Genomic DNA, 23,561 nt, shown 5'->3' with positions numbered 1-23,561 from the left:
CTCAAACAAATCTAGCAGTGAGTGACTTGAGTAAGCATTGAATGTAAATGGCATCATTATAAGGATATTAGGAGGTCAAGCTGTCAAGGGCCCCTTGCTAAACTGAAGCTAATTTCAGGAGTCATATTCGCACAGTAATGCCCTTTTATAATAGCAAATAAATCACATTTGCAACAATTGTTAAAAACTAACTGCCAAGTATCTGTTGCAGCTGTAAATATCCTATTTGTCAACTTAGATATTTCCCGCTGTATGGCATAAAATGCAGATGAGATGGGGACAGCCACTTTTCCTTAGTACCAGAGAGTGAACATGCTGTTCTCACGTGTCAGGCAATTTTTTCAGATCCCTCATCTTGGTGTTTTAGTGTCCTGATCAAAGGGAAGTAAATACAGCAAACGTGATGAATATTTATGTGAATGACATTAATGCTTTGGTGATAAGGATTTTAATGAGAAGGTCATCATGTAAGGGAAAGAGTGAGAGCCAAGGAGTCAGGGGGCCTGCATCTGGCCCTCAGAGAGTGTAAACTTGCATGACTTATTTAAGTTCCCTCCATCTCAGTATCCTTAAGTGTAAAAGGAGCAAATGACAACATTTATGGGACTTTGGAAACAAAATAGAATAAATGCACATAAAATTGCCTATCACATGATAAAGTTCGATACAAATGTCATTCACAATTATCGAATGTTTCCTGTAGGAGGAGTAGGATCTTAGGAGACGCATTTTCAGTGGCCTGTGTAGCTATTAGATTGCTCCATTTAATACCTCTTTTCCCCATTTATAATCATTGTGTGCAACCTCACAACTCAGTGTAGCAGGTGGTTAGGTTTGGGCAAGATTGGTGTTACTCTAGCTCCATTTGACCACTGACGATACTGAGATAAAAAAATGGCTTCAGGCCCTGGCTGGAAGTCTCGGTTGGAGCATCGTCCTGTACACCAAAAGGTCATGGGTTTTCTTTCCTGTCAGGGTACATACCTAGGTTTCGGGTTTGATCCCCAGTTAGGGCACATCCAGGTGGCAACTGACTGATGTTTCTCTCCCACATCAATGTTTTTTTGTTTTGTTTTTAAATTGATTTCAGAGAGGAAGGGATAGGGAGAGAGAGAGAGAAACATCAATGATGGGAGAGGATCATTGATCGACTGCCTCCTGCACGCCCCATTGGGGATCGAGCCTGTAACCTGGGCATGTGCCCTGACTAGGAATCGAACCGTGACCTCCTGGTTCATAAGTCAACGCTCAACCATTTAGCCGCGCCGGTCAGCCTCAATGTTTCTCTCTCTCCCCCCCTTCCTCTCTCTCTAAAAATAATTTTTTAAAAAACAAACCAAAACAAACATCCTCGGGTGAGGATTAAAAAAAATAAGGAGCTTCAGAGTTTGCCTAAGATTATAGAGCACAGGCCAGAGTGCTGGTCTTCCAGAGCCAAGCCCTTTGGCTTCCCCAGGCTGCCCTAACCCCTGGGTTCACAAAAGAAATAGACCGAGTTTCTTTAAGCCTTTCATCAACAGCAGGCTTGCCTGAATTGCTCAGATAATTGTTCTGTTCTCCATCTGGATTTTCCATTGCAGACACCGCCTGAGGCAGGCTTGTTTTGTGTACAGGGGCTCCTATCTCCCCCTCTAGACTGTCAGCCCCTTTGGGGAAGCTGCAGAGTCTTTGTCTTCCCACAGCACCCACAGCACCCAGTGTCAGGGCCAGGGCTAGGCTCCCCCTTCACTGTGAACTCCTTGGCAACCTTTCAGGAACAGGGTGGGTCTCCTGAAGCTGGATTCAGATTCAAATGCAGCAAACATTCATTGGGCATCTCCTCTGGGCCAGCCCCCGGCTTTCACACACATCTCACTAATCCTGTTCTTGATTTTGGACTTCATTGTTCACTTTGGAGCCTAATCTCTCTCTGCACTGGATGCGCCCATCACAGGTCAGATGAGTGATGAAGGCAACCGGTACAAAGGCTCTGTGAGTGGGGATGGGGAGAAGTGGATGGGTTTTTAAATGTTTAGGAGGTGGCTTTGATATGACTTGAAGGACTTGTAATGACTAGCTTGACAGATTAATTGATTAGATGTGAGGGTAAGGAGAAAAGATCACTGAAGGTTAGAGCTGGAGAGACCCTTAAAAACTATCTAATACAATCAGTTTACTTTATAAATAGGGCAACTCTGGTCTGAGAAGTGATTTGCCCTAGGTTACAGAGCCAGGTACCGAAGGTGTGGGATGAGAAACCAAGGTGTTTCAGCTCCCAGTCATAAATCACTTGTTGATATTGTTTGACTGATTGATGATATTCAAAAATCATCTTGTTAAAAATGGCTAGAATACCAGAGAGATTTACATCGAGGCCTTGAGAAGCACAAGCAACATAAAAATACTCATCTCAGCATTACTTGTCATATTGAAAAATTGCAGCTGTCCAACATCTGGGTGTTTGGTTAAGAAGCTTATGACACATTCAAGTGATAGGCTGGTCTATGGTCTTATCACTGAAGATAATGATTGTGAATAACGTTGATGACATAACAAGATACTACAAAACAGCAAGGGAAGGATATAAAGTCGTAGGGCCAATGTGACTTCCACTTTGCAAAAAAAAAATATTATGCTTAGAAAAGACTAGATGAGCATATAACAAAATGTGAATAGTCTATTGTTAATACTAGCAGAATTATGGCAAGTGCAATTATATGGACTTTCATGTATTCCTAGATTGGCACTATCTAATATGGAAGCCACTAGCCACTTGTGGCTATTGAGCCCTTGAAATGTGGCTGGTTCAAATTGAGGTGTGCTATACATGGAAAATCCACACCAGCTTTTGAAGACGAAGGAGATACAGAAAATGTGAAATAGCTCATAAATAATATTTTATGCTGGTTACATGTTTGATGATAACATTTGGGTTATGTTAAATGAAATATGTTCACCTATTTTTAAATGAGGCTACAGAAAATAAAAACGACACATGTGGCTTACATTCTATTTCGATTGGATTGGTCGGGAAAAGTCCCTGGCACTTCAGCAGGGGCGGGGCCAGAAGGGTGGGTGGGGAGGAGTGCCGCGGAGGCCGGCTCTCCATTGCCCTCGCCTGGGTGCCGTGCTCACCGCAGCTGCCTCGGAGGCCTGGGGCAGAGGGGCCAGAACACAGGGCAGAAGGTAAAGCCAAAAAACTACAGCAACCTTTGTTCTTACAAAAGCGTGTGAGAACCGGAAGACAGGGCCAGGCAGAGGCAAACTTGCCCAGAATTGTTCTGTTCCCAGGCTCTGCGCCCTGTTTGGACCACAAGCTTTGGGGTGCTTCTGTGTGGGGAGGAGTGGCAGAGAGGCCCAATATTGAGCCCTTTTTGCCTTAGGTGTTCCAGGCAGATGGAGGCCGCCTGCTCACCCCTGCTGCTTCTGCCTCTCGCCTGTGACAGGCAGGATGGATGGGTGGCAGAGCGTGCAGATGCAGGCAGATGTGCCCAGGCCCTATATTCTGTGACTGTCTCCAAGTGCAAATAACGTTCTGTGGCAAAGGGTTTGGTCTTGCCAACCTCCTCGTATGGGCATCAGGGCAGGGATGGGACCTAGAGACTAATTTATAGATCAAATGACTCTAGAATTTTAGAGCTTTAAGAATCTATAGATGCTTTGCAGACCCATCTCTAGGTTTTCTTTTCCCTTCTTTCTCCTCCTCCCCTCCCCCCCTCCTCCTCATCCTCCTCCTCCTCCTCCCCTCCCCCCCTCCTCCTCGTCGTCCTCCTCCTCCTTCCCCCTCCTCCTCTTCCTCCTCCTCCTCCTCCTCCTCCTCCTCCTCCTCCTCCTCCTCCTCCACTCCCCCTCCTCCTTCCTGAGGCTCAGGAGGGTGACTTGCTGAAGGCCCCAGCCCTTGGTACCAGGGTCTGAGACAAATAGCTGTGATCCTCGGCAGGTCACCTCTTTGGAGTGCACTTTCCTCAACTGATCACTGGGGATACTAGCCCTGGCGGACCTTCCCTCGGTTGCCTCCAGGCGCATCAATGAGGCTAACTGGGGACTGTGAACATTTCTCACTCGTGGAGAATTTTTGAAGATACTGGTCCTCAAATAAAGGCAACCGAGAGATGCAGCGCTGAGATTCCTCTGTCCACAGAGACGGCATCCGAGTGCAGAGGGTGCCACACAGCCCACCCTCCTCAGCAGTCCCAACCTGACAGGAAACCCACTGCTGGGCCACTTGTTTTTTTCTAGAGCGAGACCAAGCCCTCAGTCAGACCCACGGTCCCCGTCGCTATGCTGAAGCTGTGGAGGCCGGGCCACCTGCCTGCTCCTCTGCTTGCTGGGCAGGACAGCATGGGTAGGCCAAGGCTCCCCCTGTCCATACTGGTTTGGCTGCAATAGAGCCAAGGGCTTATTTCCGATTTACAACGGTAGAGGCCGCTGGGAATCCACTGGGACGTGTTGAGCAGAGGACTGACATGATCTGAGGTATTATTATTATTATTTTGTTTGTTTGTTTTGATCTGACATATTTTTAAAGGAGGTTGTGGTGAGGAGAAGGGACCATGAGGGGTCAAGGATGGGAACAGGGGGGCCAGCCAGTTAGGAGGCTAATGCAGTAATCCGGGTGGGAGCTGATGATGGCTGGACCGACATGGTGATAGTAGAGGGTAAAAGAAGTGGTGGAGGCAAGTGGCTTCGCCGGAATGGGAAGAACACTGGGCCAGAGTTGACTTCAGTGGGCGAGGTGACCTTGCCCTTCCCTGTCTGTGTGATCTCAACTTCCTTCTCCTCTCTGGGCCTCAGTTTCCTGTCTATGAACACAGACCTATCTGTGACAGTCTTTATCTCCAAGGGCTTGTGAGGGTCAGTGACTACACGAGATTTGGGTCTGGCAGACACAAACCTGTGTGACTATCAGGAACAGAGCCAGGGGCGGGCATAAGAACTCCCTTGCCTGGCTCTTGACTTCAGTGTTCTTGCCCACTTTACAAAGGCTGTGAGTACATTCACCTCTTCTCAGATGCTGTTTAAAAACAAGCCCCAGAACCCTGGCTTTCAGGTCGAGAGCACACTTTTTTAGTGATGTCTCTTCGCATTTGATTTTTCAATCCCCAGGCAGCATCAAGCTCTCCATCGTGGTAAATAACACACCTGAGGCTTCATTTTAAAGAAGGTGGCACAGTGCACTGTAATAATTTCCAGTTAATACAATGTTAATGTGATTATGATATTTGTTAAGAATTGTTTAAATTACGTAAAAAAGTCCATAGGCAGAGGGGATTGCAGCCTCTTGGCATGTTGCCACCTAGTGGCAGCTGCTGGGATGGCCCAGTCTCTTGCAGAGGCAAAGAACTGCGGTCTCTGCTGTACAGGACAGTCATCCTGGGCCCTGATCAACTGTTGAGACTCCTAGTATTCATATTGGAGGTCTTCCCCTCTGTCTCTATTAACCCTACTTATCCTTCTTGGCACGATTTAAATAACTGCTCCACGAGGCTGTCTCTGAGCAACTAGAGAGCAACCATTCTCTGCACCATTCACCCTGGACACTGCCTTATTCTGGGCCTTTGGACTCCGGGGCCAGAGGCAGCAAAACATCAGGGCCCTGTCATTGAACATTCAGGGCTCAGAGTCCACCATGCCTCGGACCTCCATGATTTTCAAAGGCCTTCAAAATGTTTGGATTCTGGGGGGGAAAAAAGTTACTGGCTTCCAAATAAGAAAACTGCAAAAATAACAATAAACATTTAAAAGAGATCAACCACATTGACATGTCAGTTAAATGCCACACAATTGTTACAGTTATGTTTATTCCATGGGAGTGCATTTAATGCATTTGAAAGCATGTAGGGTGATGGAATTTCTAAAACGAAAAACACGCAGGGCTCAGAGAGGTCTTAACCATCTCTGTCCTACAGACCTAAAATGACCTCTGTCATTCCCACGTCCTCATTTATGGATGAGGACTCTGAGGGGACTCACTCACTCAGGTCCCTCAGTTGGGGGAAGAGCTGGGATCAAAGCCCAAGTTTTCTGTCCTGGTCAGCTCTGTCCATGACACTGAATTAGCAGCATCAATAGCCTGATTTCTTCGTAGTGCCAGGAGCTTCTCTGTGACTTTGGAAAAATTTTCAGGATATGCAGGAACAATGTTCAAAATTAATTTGGGTATCCAAAATGGAAAATATTGAAATTAAACCTGCATCATCAACAACGGCATTTATGTTTTCCAATTTTGTAAAAATATCACAAATCTCTTCATATACCCTTGCTTTCTCTGCTTCCTTTTCCAAGTGCCTTCTACTTCCTCTATACATTTACCATCCTCCCTCTATTACGTTTTAGACTGATGGCCTCACTGATATTGTTTGTATTATTGTTTTATATGTATTCTTAACATACAGAAATACTCATTTCTTTTTAAGTATTTCCTTAATTTTTTATGATGAATTTTGGGAAGACCACTCTCATATTTTGACATTGAGCACTAAACTGTAATAAACATGAAAACCCAATTATTATAACCTATCAGGTTTCTAGGACCAGTAATTGTAAATGCTTCTTCTACGGCAACTCAATATAATAACCCCATGCTGTAGATAGTTATTCTCCTCCTTTAATTTTCACGCTATAATGTAAATGTCAGGGCTGGTGAGTGATTTGCTCAGTTGAGAAGTATTCCTTCAAAGTCACTATGAATAATCTCTAAAAGGGTTTTGTTGAATTTTCAAAGCAGAAAGCTCCTGGCCTGTAGCTCCCATCAGGAGGATTCCTGTGCTAGACTGCGGGGTGGAGGCCTGCCGGCCAAAGCGCCATGAGGATGGGCCCGCAGCACTGGTCCCAGCAGCGCAACGAGCTGGCACAGAGTTCGCCTTTCCTCCCAGTTCCCTCAGCAGCTCCGGTAAATCACATACCTGTATACACTGAGTGGCCAGGTTATTATGACCACCCCATCAGTACTTCGTTGGGCCACCTTTTGCCTTCCATACTGCGGCGATTCTTCTTGGCATTGACTCCACGAGATGTTGAAAGGTGATGGGAGGAATCTGACACCATGCCTGATGAATAGCACTGTCCAGTTCTGTGAGATTTGATGGTTGTGGAACCAGCTGCCTGATGGCTCTTCTAACTTCATCCCACAAATGCTCAATTGGATTGAGATCTGGTGATTGTGGGGGGCCACCTAAGCAAGGTATAGTCTCCCTCATGTTCTTGAAACCACTCCTGCACAATACGAGCACCGTGGCATGGCGCATTGTCTTGTTGGAAGAAGCCATTTCCATTGGGATACGCCATCAACATGATAGGATGAATTTGATCAGCAATGATACTTAGGTATGTTGTGCTATTCAGACATTGTTCCACACGAATTAAAGGGCCCAAATCATGCCAGGAAAACATGCCCCAGACCATAACACTGCCCCCACCAGCTTGAAGGGTTGTACTCATGCATGTGGGGTGCATGCTTTCATGCTGTTTCTGTGAAATTCTCACTCTGCCATCTGCACGATGCAACTTGAAACGTGATTCATCGGACCATATGACTTTTTTCCAATGCTCGACTGTCCAATCCTTGTGTTCTTGTGTGAACTGGAGACATTTTATCTTGGTAACTGCAGACAGCAGAGGTGTTTGAACAGGCCTTTGGCTTCCATATCCCATACGATTCAATGTACATCTAATTTGCCTACAAACGTCAGGTGGTCATAATAATCTGGCCACTCAGTGTATTTTTTACAAAGAACTACCTTGGTTGCAGAGTCTGTACACAAGAAACATGAATGTCAGAGCGATGACCTTGGAATTGGCCTAGTCTAGCCCCCTCAAACTCTAAGCACGAGACTCAAGAGCAGGCGTCCTCAAACTACGGCCCGCGGGCCACATGCGGGTGTTTTTACCATTTTGTTTTTTTACTTCAAAATAAGATATGTGCAGTGTGCATAGGAATTTGTTCATAGTTTTTTTTTAAACTATAGTCCGGCCCTCCAACAGTCTGAGGGACAGTGAACTGGCCCCCTGTTTAAAAGGTTTGAGGACCCCTGCTCAAGAGGGAAAGAGACCTGGTCAGGAGTTGAGTTCAGACCAGGACTCAGAGCTCATGACTTCAAGTCCAAGGCAAGTTTGTTTACATTTGGAAATTCCTAGAGAGGAGAATTAGACTGAAAACAGGGACTTTTTCTTATTCATCTCTGCATCCTGCACAATGCCTAGTGCATCACCCCTGCCTGATATGTATGTACAATAAATCTTTGTTGGATGATTCAATTAAATAACACAAAGACAAAAAACCTTCCCTTTAAAACACAGACAGGAGAAATACCATTCAAACTCACCAGGATGGCTGAAATAAAAAAGATAGTAACAAGTATTAACAAAGATATGAAGAAATTGGAACCTCATACATTGCTAGTGAGATTGTAAAATGGTGCAACCACTTTAAAAACAGTTTGGTAGTTTCTCAAAAAGTTAAACTTTCAGCTACCATATGACCCATCAATTCTACTCCTATGTATAATCAGGAAAAAATGAAACCAGGCACACCCAAAACTTGTACATGAATGTTCATCTATATATATAAAACCCTAATATGCAAATAGACTGAACAGCAGAACAACCGAACAACCGGTTGCTATGACGTGCGCTGACCACCAGGGGGTGCACGTGGAACATGGCGGGCATCAGTAGTGGTGGGATGGTGGAGCAGATGAGTGGGGGCGCCAGACCAAGGTAGGGCACCAGTTGCTGTCACCAGGGCAAGCCTCTGGTGGTTACTAAAAATTCTTTGCTTCTGCACGCCACGGTTCCCCCTGGTGCTCGCACCCAATGTTGGTGCCTGGTGCCAGCCCCAATCCGCTCAGTGCCATCAGTGTGTGTGAGCGGCAGCTGCCAGCCCTGATCACCCCTGAGGGCTTCTCCACCTCTCCCTGCTCCCGAGGGGCAATCGGAGCCAACAGCCGCCTCTTGCACCCACTGTTGGCGCCAGCACTGCTTACACCCACAGTCACACCAGAGCCACCGCTCGCACCCACTACTGGTGCCGGCCCCAATGGCTCTGAAACATCAGCAGGTGCAAGTGGGGCCGGCACCGTCAGCTTGTGGGAGCAGCGGTGGGAGCAGGGCTGCTGGCAGACAGGGGACTGGGGGTGGGGGAGGGGCCGGGCAGGGACACTGAGGATAGGTTGAGACCTGCCTCTGTGCCCATCGCAGCATCACGGCCCACATTCCTTTCAAGGTGCACAAATTCGTGCACTGGGCCCCTAGTAACATTATGATAGTCAAAAAATGGAGGCATACCAAATGTCTATCAACTGATTAATAGATAAACAAATGTGGTACATCCACACGGTGGACTATTATTCAGTCATTTAAAAGAATGAAGCATTGATTCATGCTATAACATGATGAACCTTGAAAGCATTATGTCACAAAAGACAAAATGGATAATACCATTTATATGAAATGTCCAGATAAGGGAAATCCATAGACACAGAGAATGGTTCCTACTGGCTGGGGGGAAGAGCATATGGGAATGATTTCTAATAGGTTCAGGGATTTTTTTTGCATGTGTAAGAGAAATGGTCTAAAATTAGATATTGATGATGGTTGTATAATTCTGTGAATATACTAAAAACTACGTTAGTATATTTAAAAGAGTGAATTTTATGGCATGTGATATCTCAATAGAGATGTTACAAACACATACACACTTTGCCCCCCCCCCCCCTCTCCTCCCCGCCTCTCTCTCCAGTTTCCAGGAGTCCCATTTTTGGAAGAACACCTGCACAATTGGTATGGCCACTTGTTTTCACTACTAGTGTAAATAATGACTGAATGAGGGGCCCGTGATAAACCACCTTCCAAACTGCCCTCTGAATTTATTCTAGGCATTCTTCAAGCCTTTGCCTTAAAAAGCATTTCCATGTAGGTAAAAAATGTCCGCTACCTACACTGAAGCAAACCAGTGCCCAGCCAGGTTTAATACCTGAGGCCCAATAAGCAGAAAGGGATAATATATTAGCATCTGAAAAAAGACTCTATGAGCTCTGAGGACACAGTGGGACTTCCTCCTGCTCCCCATCACAGGCTTTCATTTTGTATCAGCTCCTGGACTGAGTGGGGCCTGGTCAAATCTAGAAGACCAGCTGGGTCGGTCAGTGGGCACATCCACTTTTCTTCTTCCTTCCTATTGCTCATTCCAGGGTCCTCCCAGCACTTTGGCCTGGCTTCTGTGCTTTGAGGAGCCCCCTCCCCCAAGCCCTATGCTCCCCACAGGGACACTTCCTTATCCCCATCATGTTAATCCAATAAATTCTGATCCTTTGCTGACTGTGGAGGGCTGTTTAATGGAACCTTTTGGAGTTGGTTATCTGAGAGATGAATCTGGATCCTAGGATTTTGCCTTTGTTGCCTATGGACTCTGGTGTTTGAAAGATTCAGGACCCAATGGAGCCAATATGCTTTCTTTATTGATGGCAGCAATATTTAGGAAGCTGCCGATTTGACTACGTGGAGGACCGACTCTAGGAGGGAGAACGATGGAAGGAAAATGGAAGGGAAATTAATGTATATTAAGGGTCTATTATGTACAAAGCACCCTGGTAAGTATTTTCTCATGTCATCTCACAACTTTGTGAAGTGGATATTAACATCCTCATTAATATATATATATATATATATTACTGATTTCAGAGAGGAAGGGAGAGGGAGAGAGATAGAAACATTAATTACGTGAGAGAATCATTGATCAGCTGCCTCCTGAACACCCCACACTGGGGATGGAGCCTGCAACCTGGGCATAGGGTCTGACTGGGAATCGAACCATGACCTCCTGGTCCATAGGTCAATGCTCAACCACTGAACCATGCCTGTCCGGCCTAACATCCTCATTTTATAGAAGTGGAAGCAGAGGCTCAAAGAACCCAGAAACGTGCCCAAGTTCCACAGCTGTGTGGCAGGGACTGGGATCCAGATCAATGTGCCTGTTTCTGAAGTCCAGGTTTCCTCTCCTGGGCTTCACCTTGGAGATTATCCTCCCCATGGGGAGGGAAACAGATGCCTGGTGGGATGTGAGAGAGCATCATCAGGCTGGCGTCACACCCAGACACACCACCGATTACTGAAGCGGGAGGAAAACCTGTGATTTACTGGGGACTTTGGACAAGTCACTTACCACCTTTCTGCCTCACCTGCCCCATTACTTGAGAGCCAAAAATCAGAGTTGTATAAGGACAAGGAAATGTTGTCCTTCAGGGCAGGCAAAAAGCCAAGGCTCCTATCTGTGATCAATAAAAACCCTGTGGTACTTCCCAGGAATATACGGGCGGAGCCTTAGGGCCCTGCAGAGATTCCAGCCGAGTAGCTGCAGACTGGAAATCAGCCTGTAGTGTCCCCTGAGTAAGCGTCCCCTGGGCTTACCCTTCGGGCTCTGACCCTCACACGGCCTCTGCTCCTCTGAGCTTCACCCCAGAGGCTGCTTTTAAGTGACTGACACCCTCTGATACCCGTTGTCCCCGGGTTCAATTTCTAGCAAATGAAAGAAACAGATCCAAGGAGGTATTTCCTTCCTTCCTTCCTCCTTTCCTCTCCTCCTCATCCTCAAGAGAGGGCCCTGGAAGGCCCGTCAGTCATGGCAGATAAGTGTAAATTCTTAGTTCTAGCTCCACTTCTGTTTGATAAGCATTTTACACAGCGTCCTCAAGGCAATTTGTAGAAAATAATCGTGAAATTACTTCATTATTTCCATCATCAATGAGTGAATAAAACATTTCAAAGAACATACATTGATTCCCCTCCCACCTCAAATCTGAGAGAGCATGTTCTTTGGTATACCATAAGTCTTTAATAGGAATAGAAATTTTATAGCTATTTCTTTGAAAAGTGTCTCCTGTATATTGTGCCTCTGGAGGGCTGTCCTCTGGCGCTGCACACTTCTATTTACAGGGAGTAGGACCCTTCGTTGCTGCCACACGGGGTTCAAAAACTCAAAACCCGTTTTTCCAGTTCAGGGAAGAGCTTCAGCCCAGCCCAGTTGCCCTCCCTAGTGGTAACCTCAGGGGACTCCATGTTCTTCTGGGGCCACGTGTGACTCTTTTCCTGCTAATTCCTGCGTATTTCCTGCCTATGTTCTCCCTAGGGGAGGTGAATTTTGTTGTTTTATTTGGACTTGTATTGGTTCCTGACTTTGCTTGATCACGTTTCAATGGGTAGGTTTGATATCAATTATATTTTGAGATAGTTGTGGAAATGTCTCAAAAGGAAAATGGAAAAACAATTTAAAAACAGACGTAAGTAGGTAGGTACCCCAGAGTAGACTAGCAATATGGCGTGCTAGGGGAAGACCAAGAAGGGAAGCCGTTTTATTTACTTATTTTTAAGGGTTTGGAACAATAGGCAACACAATGGCTCTTATGTTTAAGGAAGCAAAATGTATGTTTAGAGGAATATATATATTGTTAAAACAGTTCTATTTGTGCAAAAGATTCATGTAACTTTATAAAGGTTTTCAGGGATTTTAAAGGATTTTAAGTGCTGTGTTAGACTGTACTAGTAACAGATGTTCAACGGCATGTTTAAGTTTTTGTTTTACTGAAAAAGCCATGGATTACTTGATATTTTCTTTTTTTAAAATCATACCAAAGCCACTACATCTTAAGTATAGCCCAAATTCATTATTTCTGAAAAACATATAAGACTTAAAATAACATAAGGGCCCCTAAAAATAAACATCACTATTGTGGAGCTAGAAGATTTCGTTTGCTAAGTATTCCCTTCAGAATTCCAGTCTTTTGTGTCACTTCTCGTGCTTTTTTCTATGAAGACAGATGGTGTCAGTAATTGCCTATATATTTAATTAAGTTAAAAAGCTACATAGTAAGGTTTTGGCAAAAAGTAGAAAATTTCATGCTAGGAACAAAGAAAGCAAAAGAAAGCAGAGATGGATAGCATCAGACACTATTCCTCACCAAATATACATTTTGATATCCATGTATGTTGGAATGTGAGATTGGACTTCATGATTCTAATGATAGAAACAGAAGCATTTATTCTGAAAGGTAAAGCCCATACTAGAAATCCAGATGGCAGGTCTCTTATATTTTTTAACCAGACAATAGGGAATGGCTCTACCTATTGTCCCTATCACCTCCAACCTTGGCTCAATACTTACTGGTTATTCTGAATTCCTTTGACTCTCAGTTGTGGTTGTTCTTTTTTGCCTGGGATTTTTCACCTAGCAGGCTAATTATTGTGAAATTATTATGGGGAAAAAAGCAATAGCTACTTGTAGAAAGTGGTTTGGAAAACTGACTTAACCATTCTTGTGGTGTCTGTTTTCAATGTTCCCATCCCGTGAATCCACCTTCTGGCTTAATGGCAATATGGCGCTCCCAGCTGTGGTGCTGTGCGTGGGCTTGCTCATTTAAACTCTTAAGGCTTAAAAATGGCTACCACAACACTGATTTTATTCCATTGCGCTTAGTCATTAACATTTAATGATTACCTTATGTGCTGAGCACAAGGATGGAATATATTAAAAAAAAATAGGAGATGTGTTTTCTGGCTTTAAGCTGTTCAACTCAATTCAACAAGCATATTGAGGATATACAAGGGAAACATACATTTTCTTTGGTGATGGTAGTTGAGGAGGAGGGAGTGACTTGCAAAGGATGTTCGCCATCAATTCAATGCAGTACCACAGGGAGCATCTGCTGAGAGAAGGAGCAGGCTCGGCAGCCTGCTTGGTTTGAACCTTAGTATGGTTTGAATCCTAGATTTGTCACTTAGTAACTGTGTGACCTTGAACATGTCACTCTAGCCTCAGCTCTCATTTGTAAATTAGGGATAGTAATGCCCATTTCTCAGGGTGTGAGGATTAGAAATATTACATGTAAAATATATAACAGAGTGCCTGGCACTTGACAAAAATTCAATACATTGTTAATGTTATCATTAATAATTACTCTGGCCATTGATACTGTACCTCAGCTCGGAGAAGCTGCAGAATGAGGTGGCAGTTGAAGTGGAATTGATTCAGGTGGGTTTCTAGGAGGAGTTGGATTGTGAAACATGTTTTGAGAGAAGGAGTTGGATTGTGAAACATGTTCTGTCACGTTGTATAGTGACAGAAAAGCAAGTTTTAGGAATGAAGGTGCATGTGGGAGGCAGGAAGAGAATGTATTTATTGAACCTGGGAGGAACCAAGCATGTCAGCTTGCTTGTCCTGGAGAGCACTTTGGATATGATCAATGAGAAAAGCAATTGTGTCACATGGGGGGAGGGGGGTAGTTCAGGAGTGTTTTTTACTTTTAAGATATTCTAATTGATTTTTTATAAAGCTTTATTGTTGAGTATTATAGATGTTCCCTCCCCGCCCCCACACCCCCATTGTTCCTCTCCACCTGGTTTCCCTCCCCCCGATCCAGGCCTTCACTGCCCTATTGTCTGTGTCCATAGTTATTACAATATTTTTTACTATATTCCCTATGCTGTGACTGGTAACTACCAATTTGTACTTATTAATCCCTTCACCCTTTTCACCCAACACCTAACCTGCCTCTCATCTAGCAAATCTGTTTGTTCTCTTTTATCTATGAGTTTGTTTCTGTTTTGTTTGTTCTTTAGATTCTACATATTAAGTGAAACCATGTGGTATTTGTCTGACTTATTTTACTTAGTATGATACCATCTAGGCTCATCAATGTTGTTCCAAATGGTATAATTTCATTCTTTTTCATGACTGAGCAATATACACTGAGTGGCCAGATTATTATGATCTCTGAACGCATAATAATCTGGCCACTCAGTGTATATATTCATTTGTCTACTGATGGGTACTTGGGTTGCTACAAGACAAAATTTATCACACAAAAACAGGTGACAGCTGGAAATAGAAAAGGGCCATTCAGCTTTGTTTCTGTGATACTAGGGGACACGCTGTAAACACACAAATGTGGAGAATCTTCTGGTCTTTCTTAGCATTAGAAGGGAGCCTTTTCCTTTCCCATAGCTGCTGCCCCCCTGTAGAACTGTGGCACCTCTTGAAAAGCACAGGATGCAGGGTGACTACCCAGATGGGCTCATCCTGAGACCTCCAAGTCCAGAGTTTCATTCATAGAAAGCAAGGATCTCCATGATGAGAGTGGGCATCTGAAGTCTTGGGTGAGGTGAGATGTAGACAGAGGAACTGGGTCTATTATATATGTACATCAACCAAAGTTCTATCCAAGAGTTGATGCTTAGGCTTGCGTTCAATTTTCTGAAGGTTAAAATTTATAATGTAAGGGGTTAACCAAACATTTAAGGATAGTCACACAAGGTAATATTGTATACAGGCAAAGTTGGCCACTAGATTACCTGCACTATCCGTGTTAAGAAACAAAATTGTACTTGTCACTGTGAAATTCATTGTCATCACTGCTTTTGCGTTTATTGTAAAAGTCATTACTGCCACCATCATTATTATTTCTTGTATATTACAGGTCTGTTTCATTGGCACAAAGAAGCAGACCTTTTAAAGGGACAGGTCTTTTCCTTTAATGCTTCAAAACCCTTGGGATCTATTTTCCTTTCCCTAAGTATTAACTTGTGATTAACAGTGTGCCTCTTATAGCATTAGAAACACTGAATAATAGCCACTTCTGTTTATACCAAAGGCTTATTAAATTTTAATTTAGACATACACTGTTAACTTTCTTATGTATAAATAAAACACCTTCCCTAAAGAGAAAAAGTAAATCTCATTGAGCTCCCTCAGTGAATACCTTGAATATCTTGAAAACAGAGATAGGGAGATCTTGCAAATGAGAGTACCAGAGGGGGACTCAGAGAGAAGTATTCATTTATTCATTTAATACATATTTATTGTGGATCTATTATATACTAGACACGGTGATAGGTGCTGAGTATACAGCAATGAATAAGAAGGAATTATGATATTTCTGTAGACCTTGGTTTTCCACTCTCTGAAATAAATGTATTCATTTTTGATGCTTATATATCACTTTATGATTATGAAAATGCTCACTGAGTTTTAAAAATAATGCTAATTCAATTCAGATTCCACTCACAGTTTGAGAACCTGCTGAGGGCTCGGGTGACAGCTTTCCATGTGATTATGCCATTTGATTTAATAAGAGCAGCACCTTATATCTGCTCAGCCTCTCAGAACATCCTGTGGGAAGGAGGGCAGGAATCCACCATTTGTCAATGAAAAAACCAGGCTCAGAGAGGTCCAGTGGGTTGTCAGAAGAGTCACAACTGGTAAGTGGGAAGACTGGGGCCTGAATCCATTACCAATCATGATGAAAATATTTTCAACTATCTCATTTTTAAAACTCTAGGCTGATAAATTTGTATTTAGGCATTCTTATTTTTTATATTTATGTGTTAAATTGATTGGGGTGACATTGGTCAACATGAACATACAGGTTTCAGGTGTGGGTTTCTATGTTAAAAGATCTGTATATTGTACGGTGTGCCCACCACCCAAAGTGAAATCTCCTGTCACCTTATATTAGGACCTCTTCTCCCCGCACCCCCTTTCCTCTGGCATCCACCACACTGCTGTTTGTGTTCATGAGTTTCAGTTTCACATTCCACATATAAGTGAAATCATATGATTTTGGCTTTTCCTGACTGACTTATTTTATTTAGCATAATGTTCTCAAGATCCATCCATTCATGTTGTTGCAAATGGTGCTATTGCATCCTTTCTTATGTCTGAGTAGTATTCCATTGTGTATATGTACCACATCTTCTTTAAAAAAATTTTTTAAATTGATTTTAGAGAGAAAGGGAAAGGGAGAGAGAGAGATAGAAACATCCGTGTTGAGAGAATCATGGGTCGGCTGCCTCCTACACACCCACTACTGGGGATCCAGCCCGCAACCCGGGCATGTGCTCTTGACCAGAATCATTCATTCTGCAGGACCCTTCATTCGCAGGCTGACGCTCAATTCACTGAGCCAAACCAGCTAGGGCGTACCACATCTTCTTTATCCAATCCTCTAATGTGGGGCACTTTAGTTGTTTCCATGTCTTGGCCACTGTGAATAATGTTGCAATGAACACAGGGGTGCGTATATCTTTACGAATACATGATTTCGAGTTTTTCAGGTATATACCCAGGAGAGGAATTGCTGGGTCATGTGTAGCTCTATTCTTAATTTTTTGAGAAATTGCCAGACTGCTTTCCATAGTGGATGTACCAGTCTGCATTCCCACCAGCAGTGAATGAAGGTTCCCTTTTTTCTACAACCTCTCCAACACTTGTTATTGCTTGTCTTGTTGATAATGGCCACTTTAACAGGTTTAAGGTGGTATCTCATTGTAGTTTTGATTTGCATTTCCCCAACTGCCAGTGAGGTGAACATCTTTTCATATATCTATTGGCTGTTTGTAAGCCTTCTTGGGAGAGGTGTATTTTCAGATCCTTTGCCCACTTTTTGATTGGGTTGTTCGTTTGGTGTTGAGTTTTATGAGTATTTTAAAAATATATATCTTTTGGAAATTAAACCTTTAATGCTAATTCAATTCAGATTCCACTCACAGTTTGAGAACCTGCTGAGGGCTCGGGTGACAGCTTTCCATGTGATTATGCCATTTGATTTAATAAGAGCAGCACCTTATATCTGCTCAGAGCTACTGTTTGTAAATTTCATCTCTCTTCTGGTTGGCTGACTCTTTGTTTTGTTGTTAGTTTCTTTTGCTGTGAAGTAGTTTTCTAGTTTGATATATTCCATTCATTTATTTTTGTTTCGGCATTCTGAGAATCAGTTTTCAGAATATATTGATATTCTGTGCTATACATGGAGGTCTACATTTTTGTCTTTCCTCGCAGTTTGTACTTTGTAACCAGTCTCATTTCCTTTTGTATCCAGGAAGAGCCATCATTGCTAATTGCCTGCTGCCTTTTTTTTTTTCATCTAAACTCCTTTCGTTTTTTTTTAAAGACAACACATCAATGCTCATAACAGAGATAATTATTTCAAAAGTTCACACTATCTAAAAACAAATACGTTTTTAATCTGGGAATTTCAACAGAAAGCATCTTTGCCAATCTATTTGTTTAGTGAATTTTACTTAAAGAAAAGGAACTGGGGAATCCTATCTAATAAAAGAGTAATATGCAAATTGACCATACCTCTGCTACACCCCCAAGCCATGCCCACCAGCCAATCAGGAGCAAATATGCAAATAAACCCAACCAAGATGGCTGCAGCCACAGAGAACAGGAGGGAGGCTTGGGTTTCCCTGGCAATGGAGGAAGCCAAGCTTTCCACCTGCCCTTGCTGGCCTACGCCTCCACTCAATGCTATAAAGTTTCAATTATAGAAGGTAAATAAATTCCAACAGAAATGGCTGCAGCCACAAAGCAAGCAGGAGGCTTGGCTCTGCTCCAGGCTACAAAGTTTCAATTGTAGAAGATACATAAATCCCAGATACCAGGGCCTCTGCTTTCCCCAAGGAAACCCCCACCCTGATCTGGGACACCCTTCAGGGCAAACCAGCTGGCCCCCACCCATGCACCAGGCCTCTATACTATCTAATAAAAGAGTAATCTGCAGATTGACCATCACTCCAACACACAAGATGGCTGCCCCATGTGGTCAAAGATCCTGCCCCCATGTGGATACAAGATGGCCACCACAAGATGGCCAGCAGGGGAGGGCAGTTGGGAGGGACCAGGCCTGCAAGGGAGGGCAGTTGGGGACAATCAAGCCTGTAGGGGAGGGAAGTTAGGGGTGACCAGGCTGGCAGAGGAGGGAAGTTGGGGGTGACTGGGCCTGGAAGTTGGGGGTGACTGGGCCTGCAGGGAAGGGCAGTTGGGGGGAACCAGGCCTGCAGGGGAGGGCAGTTAGGGGTGACCAGGCCTGCAGGGGAGGGTAGTTAGGGGCAAACAGGCTGGCAGGGGAGCAGTTAGGCATCAATCAGGCTGGCAGCGGAGTGGTTAGGGGGTGATCAGGCTGGCAGGCAGAAGTGGTTAGGGGCAATCAGGAAGGCAGGCAGGTGAGCAGTTGGGAGCCAGCAGTCCTGGATTGTGAGAGGGATGTTCGGGATCGGGCCTAAACGGGCAGTCGGACATCCCTCTAGGGGTCCCAGATTGGAGAGGGTGCAGGCTGGGCTGAGGGACACCCCCTCCGTGCACGAATTTTGTGCACCGGGCCTCTAGTGATATATAAATGCATAATTACATGATATAAATCAGATATGATGTTTATAAGACTTAGACAATAATTTTACCCAGGTGTGATTTGATCTTTTCTACCACCACCCTTCACAGCATATTTCCTTCTTACTTACTCTCCTTCCGATCCTAACTATCTTTCAGCTCAAATCCCACCTCCTCTGTAAATATCTTTCTTGATTGTTCCAGACAGAAGGTAATTAAGCCAACATTCCCTTTTTAATGTCTCTCTTTATTGTCCTATGTAGTTGTCACTTAAGCTTTTTCTTGTAATTCACTTTTTAAGTCTGTCTCCCCAAATAGATTGTGAGCTCCCTAAGGGCAGGCACCAGGACACCTTTTGCATCACTGCAGCCCTCTAGCACCTACCATAATGTCTTGTGCATAATAGATGCTCAACTTGTTCTTTCTTTGAGAATTTCCCAGAAGTGAATAAGTAAGCTCAACAGATCTGGATCTTCTAGAATTTTCAAAAGTCTATCAATCAACTGGTCCTCATATGACTGACTATCATTGTGTTAGACATCATGAAGAGGTAAAAAAAAAAAAAAGTTTTAAGGTCCAGGACTTTCTAGAGGATTTAGAAATCTCGTGGAGGCAACATTTATGCCTAAGAACCAGTAAGAAGACAACAATTGGGTGCATGTGTATCAAATGAAATTGGATGACGGATGTGAAATGAGCTTCCACATGACAGGGAACATGTCTTATTGAATCTCTAACGCCTCAGCCTCCAGCATGGAGTGGAGTAGGCCCTTGGAAAATATTTGTTCAATGATCATGTCAATCTCTCCTCGAGGCCTTTGGTCGGTGCTGCATGGCCCTCCCGGAACCCACTAGATACTGACATCCAGGACACATTGGGGTTTGGAAATAGGTGTGGAAGGGCGGCATCCCTTCTCAGGAACAGGAGGCAGGGCCCCTCCTTTCACCTCCCGTGGGAAGTCAGATCTCCAACCTGGCTGCCTTGTAGTTCCATGGATCTGCATGGAAGTTGCCCGTCCCTGGGATGCTGGGATCTTGGACGTAAATGCAGCGGCAGGAGTGGTTTTGTACTATGCTCCGACCAGCTCCATTTCCCAGGACTGGCCCTTTTCCTCTTATTCCCAAGAAGAGACCCTGGGTCCTGCCCGATGATTCCAGTATTGAAACCTTACATTTCCCAAACCATTCCTCCAGGTGCCACCCTAGAACCACACTCCCATCTCCTCAAGTCTGGACAGGATTTTCCACACTCTTGTCTGGAGCCGATTCATAATTGTGGGCCCATCCTTGGTACACCCCTGTTATTTTCTCTACCTTTCTTTGGACCCTGGTCCCCTCTGCTCTTACCTTGCCAGCATGGTAAGTTGCAGGGACAGAGAGCAAGAATTTGAGATGGATGCAGTCACCTCAGTTTTCTGCCACCCAAATGTACTGCAAGACGTGTTTGTATGCAAGATCATGTATGTGAAAGTGCTTTGTAAATTATAACATCCTATACAAATTTATGATTTTCATTATTCAGTTTTTTTTTCTGATTACTAATATAATGCATGCTTACTTTGAAAATGCAAATGCAGAAAACCCAAAACTCTCTGTATTCGTTTCCTATTGCTGCCGAAACAAATTGCCATAAACTTAGTGGCTCAAATGGTCAGATGTCAGAAGTCTCCCTGGGCTAAAATCAAGGTGTCAGGAAGGCATCATTCCTCCTAACGGCTCTAGAGCAGAATCTACTTCCTTGCCGTGTCCAGCTTCTAGAGACTCTCTGCTTCCATTGGCTCATTGTCACTGCCTCCATTTCCAAAGCCAGCAGGACCCTGTGACTGCATTGGCCAGCAGGATATTCCAGGGTCATCTTCAGTCTCAACAGCCTTCAGTCGGCCACACGTACATGCTGGCGTTTATGGTAACATTCACAGGTTGCAGGGGTTAGGATATGGACATCTTTTGAGTGGGGGGAGTGTTACTCTGCCTACCACACCCTCAGTCCTCCAATGCAGAAATAATAATTTGTAACATCTCTGAGTTCTTTCATTTCTTTTTGCTCTGCATATATTTGTTTTTTTTTCTTTTTATAAAATCATATATATGTATGTATTTAGTGTCTCAAAAATATATACACATACTTTGAGTAATTATAAAGGCAAGTCTTATTAAAATACATTTCATTTTGAAAATTGAGCTATCAGCTGTGTATAATATACATACACATACAGTGTGTATACATTTTTTTGGGACACACATTATACATATAAATTTATGTATAATTAATAAATCAACAAACTATCATTAATAAATCAACAAGCAAGTGTTGGCAAGGATGTGGAAAAAAGGGAACCTTTGTGCACTGCTGGTGGGAATGCAGACTGGTGCACCCACTGTGGAAAGCAGTGTGGAGTCACCTCAAAAAGTTAAAGGTGGAACTGCCTTATGACCCAGCTATTCCACTTCTGGGGATTTATCCAAAGAAACCCAAAACACTACTTTGAAAGAATATATGCACCCCTATGTTCATTGCAGCACTAGTTACAATAACCAAGATTTGGAAGCAGCCCAAGTGCCCATCAGTAGATGAGTAGAGAAAAAGAGCTGTGGTGCATTTACACAATGGAATACAACTCGGCCATAAAAAAACACAACACAAACGGAAATCTTGCCTTTTGCAACAGCATGGATGGACCTGGAGAATATTACACACTAAGTAAAATAAACCAGTTAGAGAAAGGCAAATACCATATGGTTTCACTTACATGTGGAATCTAATGAACAATATAAACTAACAAACAAAATTGAAACAGACTCATAGATACAGAGAACAGACTGACAGCTGTCAGAGGGGAGAGGGGTTGGGGAGATGAGTTAAAACGGTGAAGGGACTGAGCAAAAAACAACAACCAAAAAACCCTCATCGACACATACAACAATATGGTGATTACCAGAGGGAAAGGAGGGGGGAGGTAGAAGAGGGTAAAGGGGGGATAAGTGGTGATGGAAGGAGGGGGTGGTAAACACACAATACAATATACAGATGATGTATTATACACTTGAAACCTTTATTCTTTTATTAAGCAATGTCACCCCAATAAATTCAATAAAATTTTTTTAAAAAGTAAATTACCACCATCATAGTGGTGACTGACTCAGGAGAGAGTTGGCAATGGGTGCTAAGTTTTGCGGGTGGAAATTTGATGAGGAATAAGATATTGGTGTACTCTTGGAATACCTTTCCACAACTATTACGTTGTAAAGTAATCAATTACAAAAGCAAAAGTTGCAAAATCAATAAAGTACAAAGGAAAAATTATGATTTTTATGGTGGAGAAAAATGGCTAAAAAAAAAAAAAAAAGAGAGAGAGAAAAGCCACAGATGACAATCTGGGAGAAGATATTTGCAATATGTACAACCGTCAAAGGGTAATAGTTCCTTATATATAAAGAGCTTGTACAAATCAGCATTTATATTATAGTTCAAGTTAAAAGGGGCAAAATATATGATAAGGCAATTAAGACAATCTATATAAATGGCCAGTGAACATATGAAAAAATGTTCATTATCCTACCTAATAAAATAGTAATATGCAAATTGACTGCACCTTTGCTACGCCAAAGCCACGCCCACCAGCCAAAGCCACGCCCACCAGCCAATCAGGGCAAGTATGCAAATTACCCAACAAATATGGTGGTTAATTTGCATACGCTGAGGGAGGGAGGAGTGAAGACTGAAGACAACTTAGAAGGAAGAGGGAGGAAAAGCAGAAAGCAAGGTGGCTGCCAGAGGGAAAGCCCAGGCGGGGTGGGGCGGGGCGGGCCGGGGTGGGGTGGGCGGCAGCAGCGCGTGGGTGCAGGCGCGACCGCCGCCACGGCGGTGGCAGCGGCCGCGGCAGCGCACACAGCCGCAGCGGCCGCTTGCAGGATTCTTCCTGCAAATGGGCTACTAGTCAATAATAATCAAAGAAATACTGAGGAAACAAGATGACATTTCCCCCCCGTTAGACTGGCAAAAAAAGAAGAGGCTGATAGTATGCCAGTCTCTTCATTGGCACCACAATGCCTGCCAATCAGAAAAGAAACTAAGGTGCTTTCTGAAGTGATGCTGTTTGCAAAATGGCTAGACAGCACTCGAGTAATTTTGCAAACATGTACATATACTGTCAGAGAGCTAACCTACTTCCCTGGCCAAAGTAGAAACACCTTGATGTACTTCCTGAGAACTTCCTCCATTGTCCTATTGAAAACTGTAACACAAACGGCTGTATACTCAAGTATTAACAGGAAGGCATGAGAAGTCATAGCGTGATAAAACCAGAGAACCCTGGGTTAATATTTATCTATCCCATCCATCAACTGATGTCTGAGCTCCTTCTCTAAAAGTCTTGTCACCACCATCCAGCATCTGCTAGAGTACCCTCTAAATTGTTCATTA

At 43.7% G+C, this 23,561-nt stretch overlaps 1 protein-coding gene across 1 annotated transcript in view; it reads right to left on the bottom strand.

Moving 5' to 3' along the window:
* The window catches only part of IQCH (IQ motif containing H), a gene marked incomplete at both ends in the record, with an annotated part of 213,432 nt that overhangs the window by 29,647 nt on the left and 160,224 nt on the right, over positions 1-23,561 (bottom strand). The window contains 3 exon segments of the mRNA XM_079768988.1: positions 5,512-5,573; positions 5,576-5,599; positions 5,602-5,656. Of these exon segments, the coding sequence (XP_079625114.1) occupies positions 5,512-5,573; positions 5,576-5,599; positions 5,602-5,656 (141 nt within the window).

Source organism: Cnephaeus nilssonii, assembly GCF_951640355.1.
Source record: "Cnephaeus nilssonii genome assembly, chromosome: 4".
Lineage (NCBI taxonomy): Eukaryota > Metazoa > Chordata > Mammalia > Chiroptera > Vespertilionidae > Cnephaeus > Cnephaeus nilssonii.
This window is presented reverse-complemented; position numbering and strand designations above follow the sequence as displayed.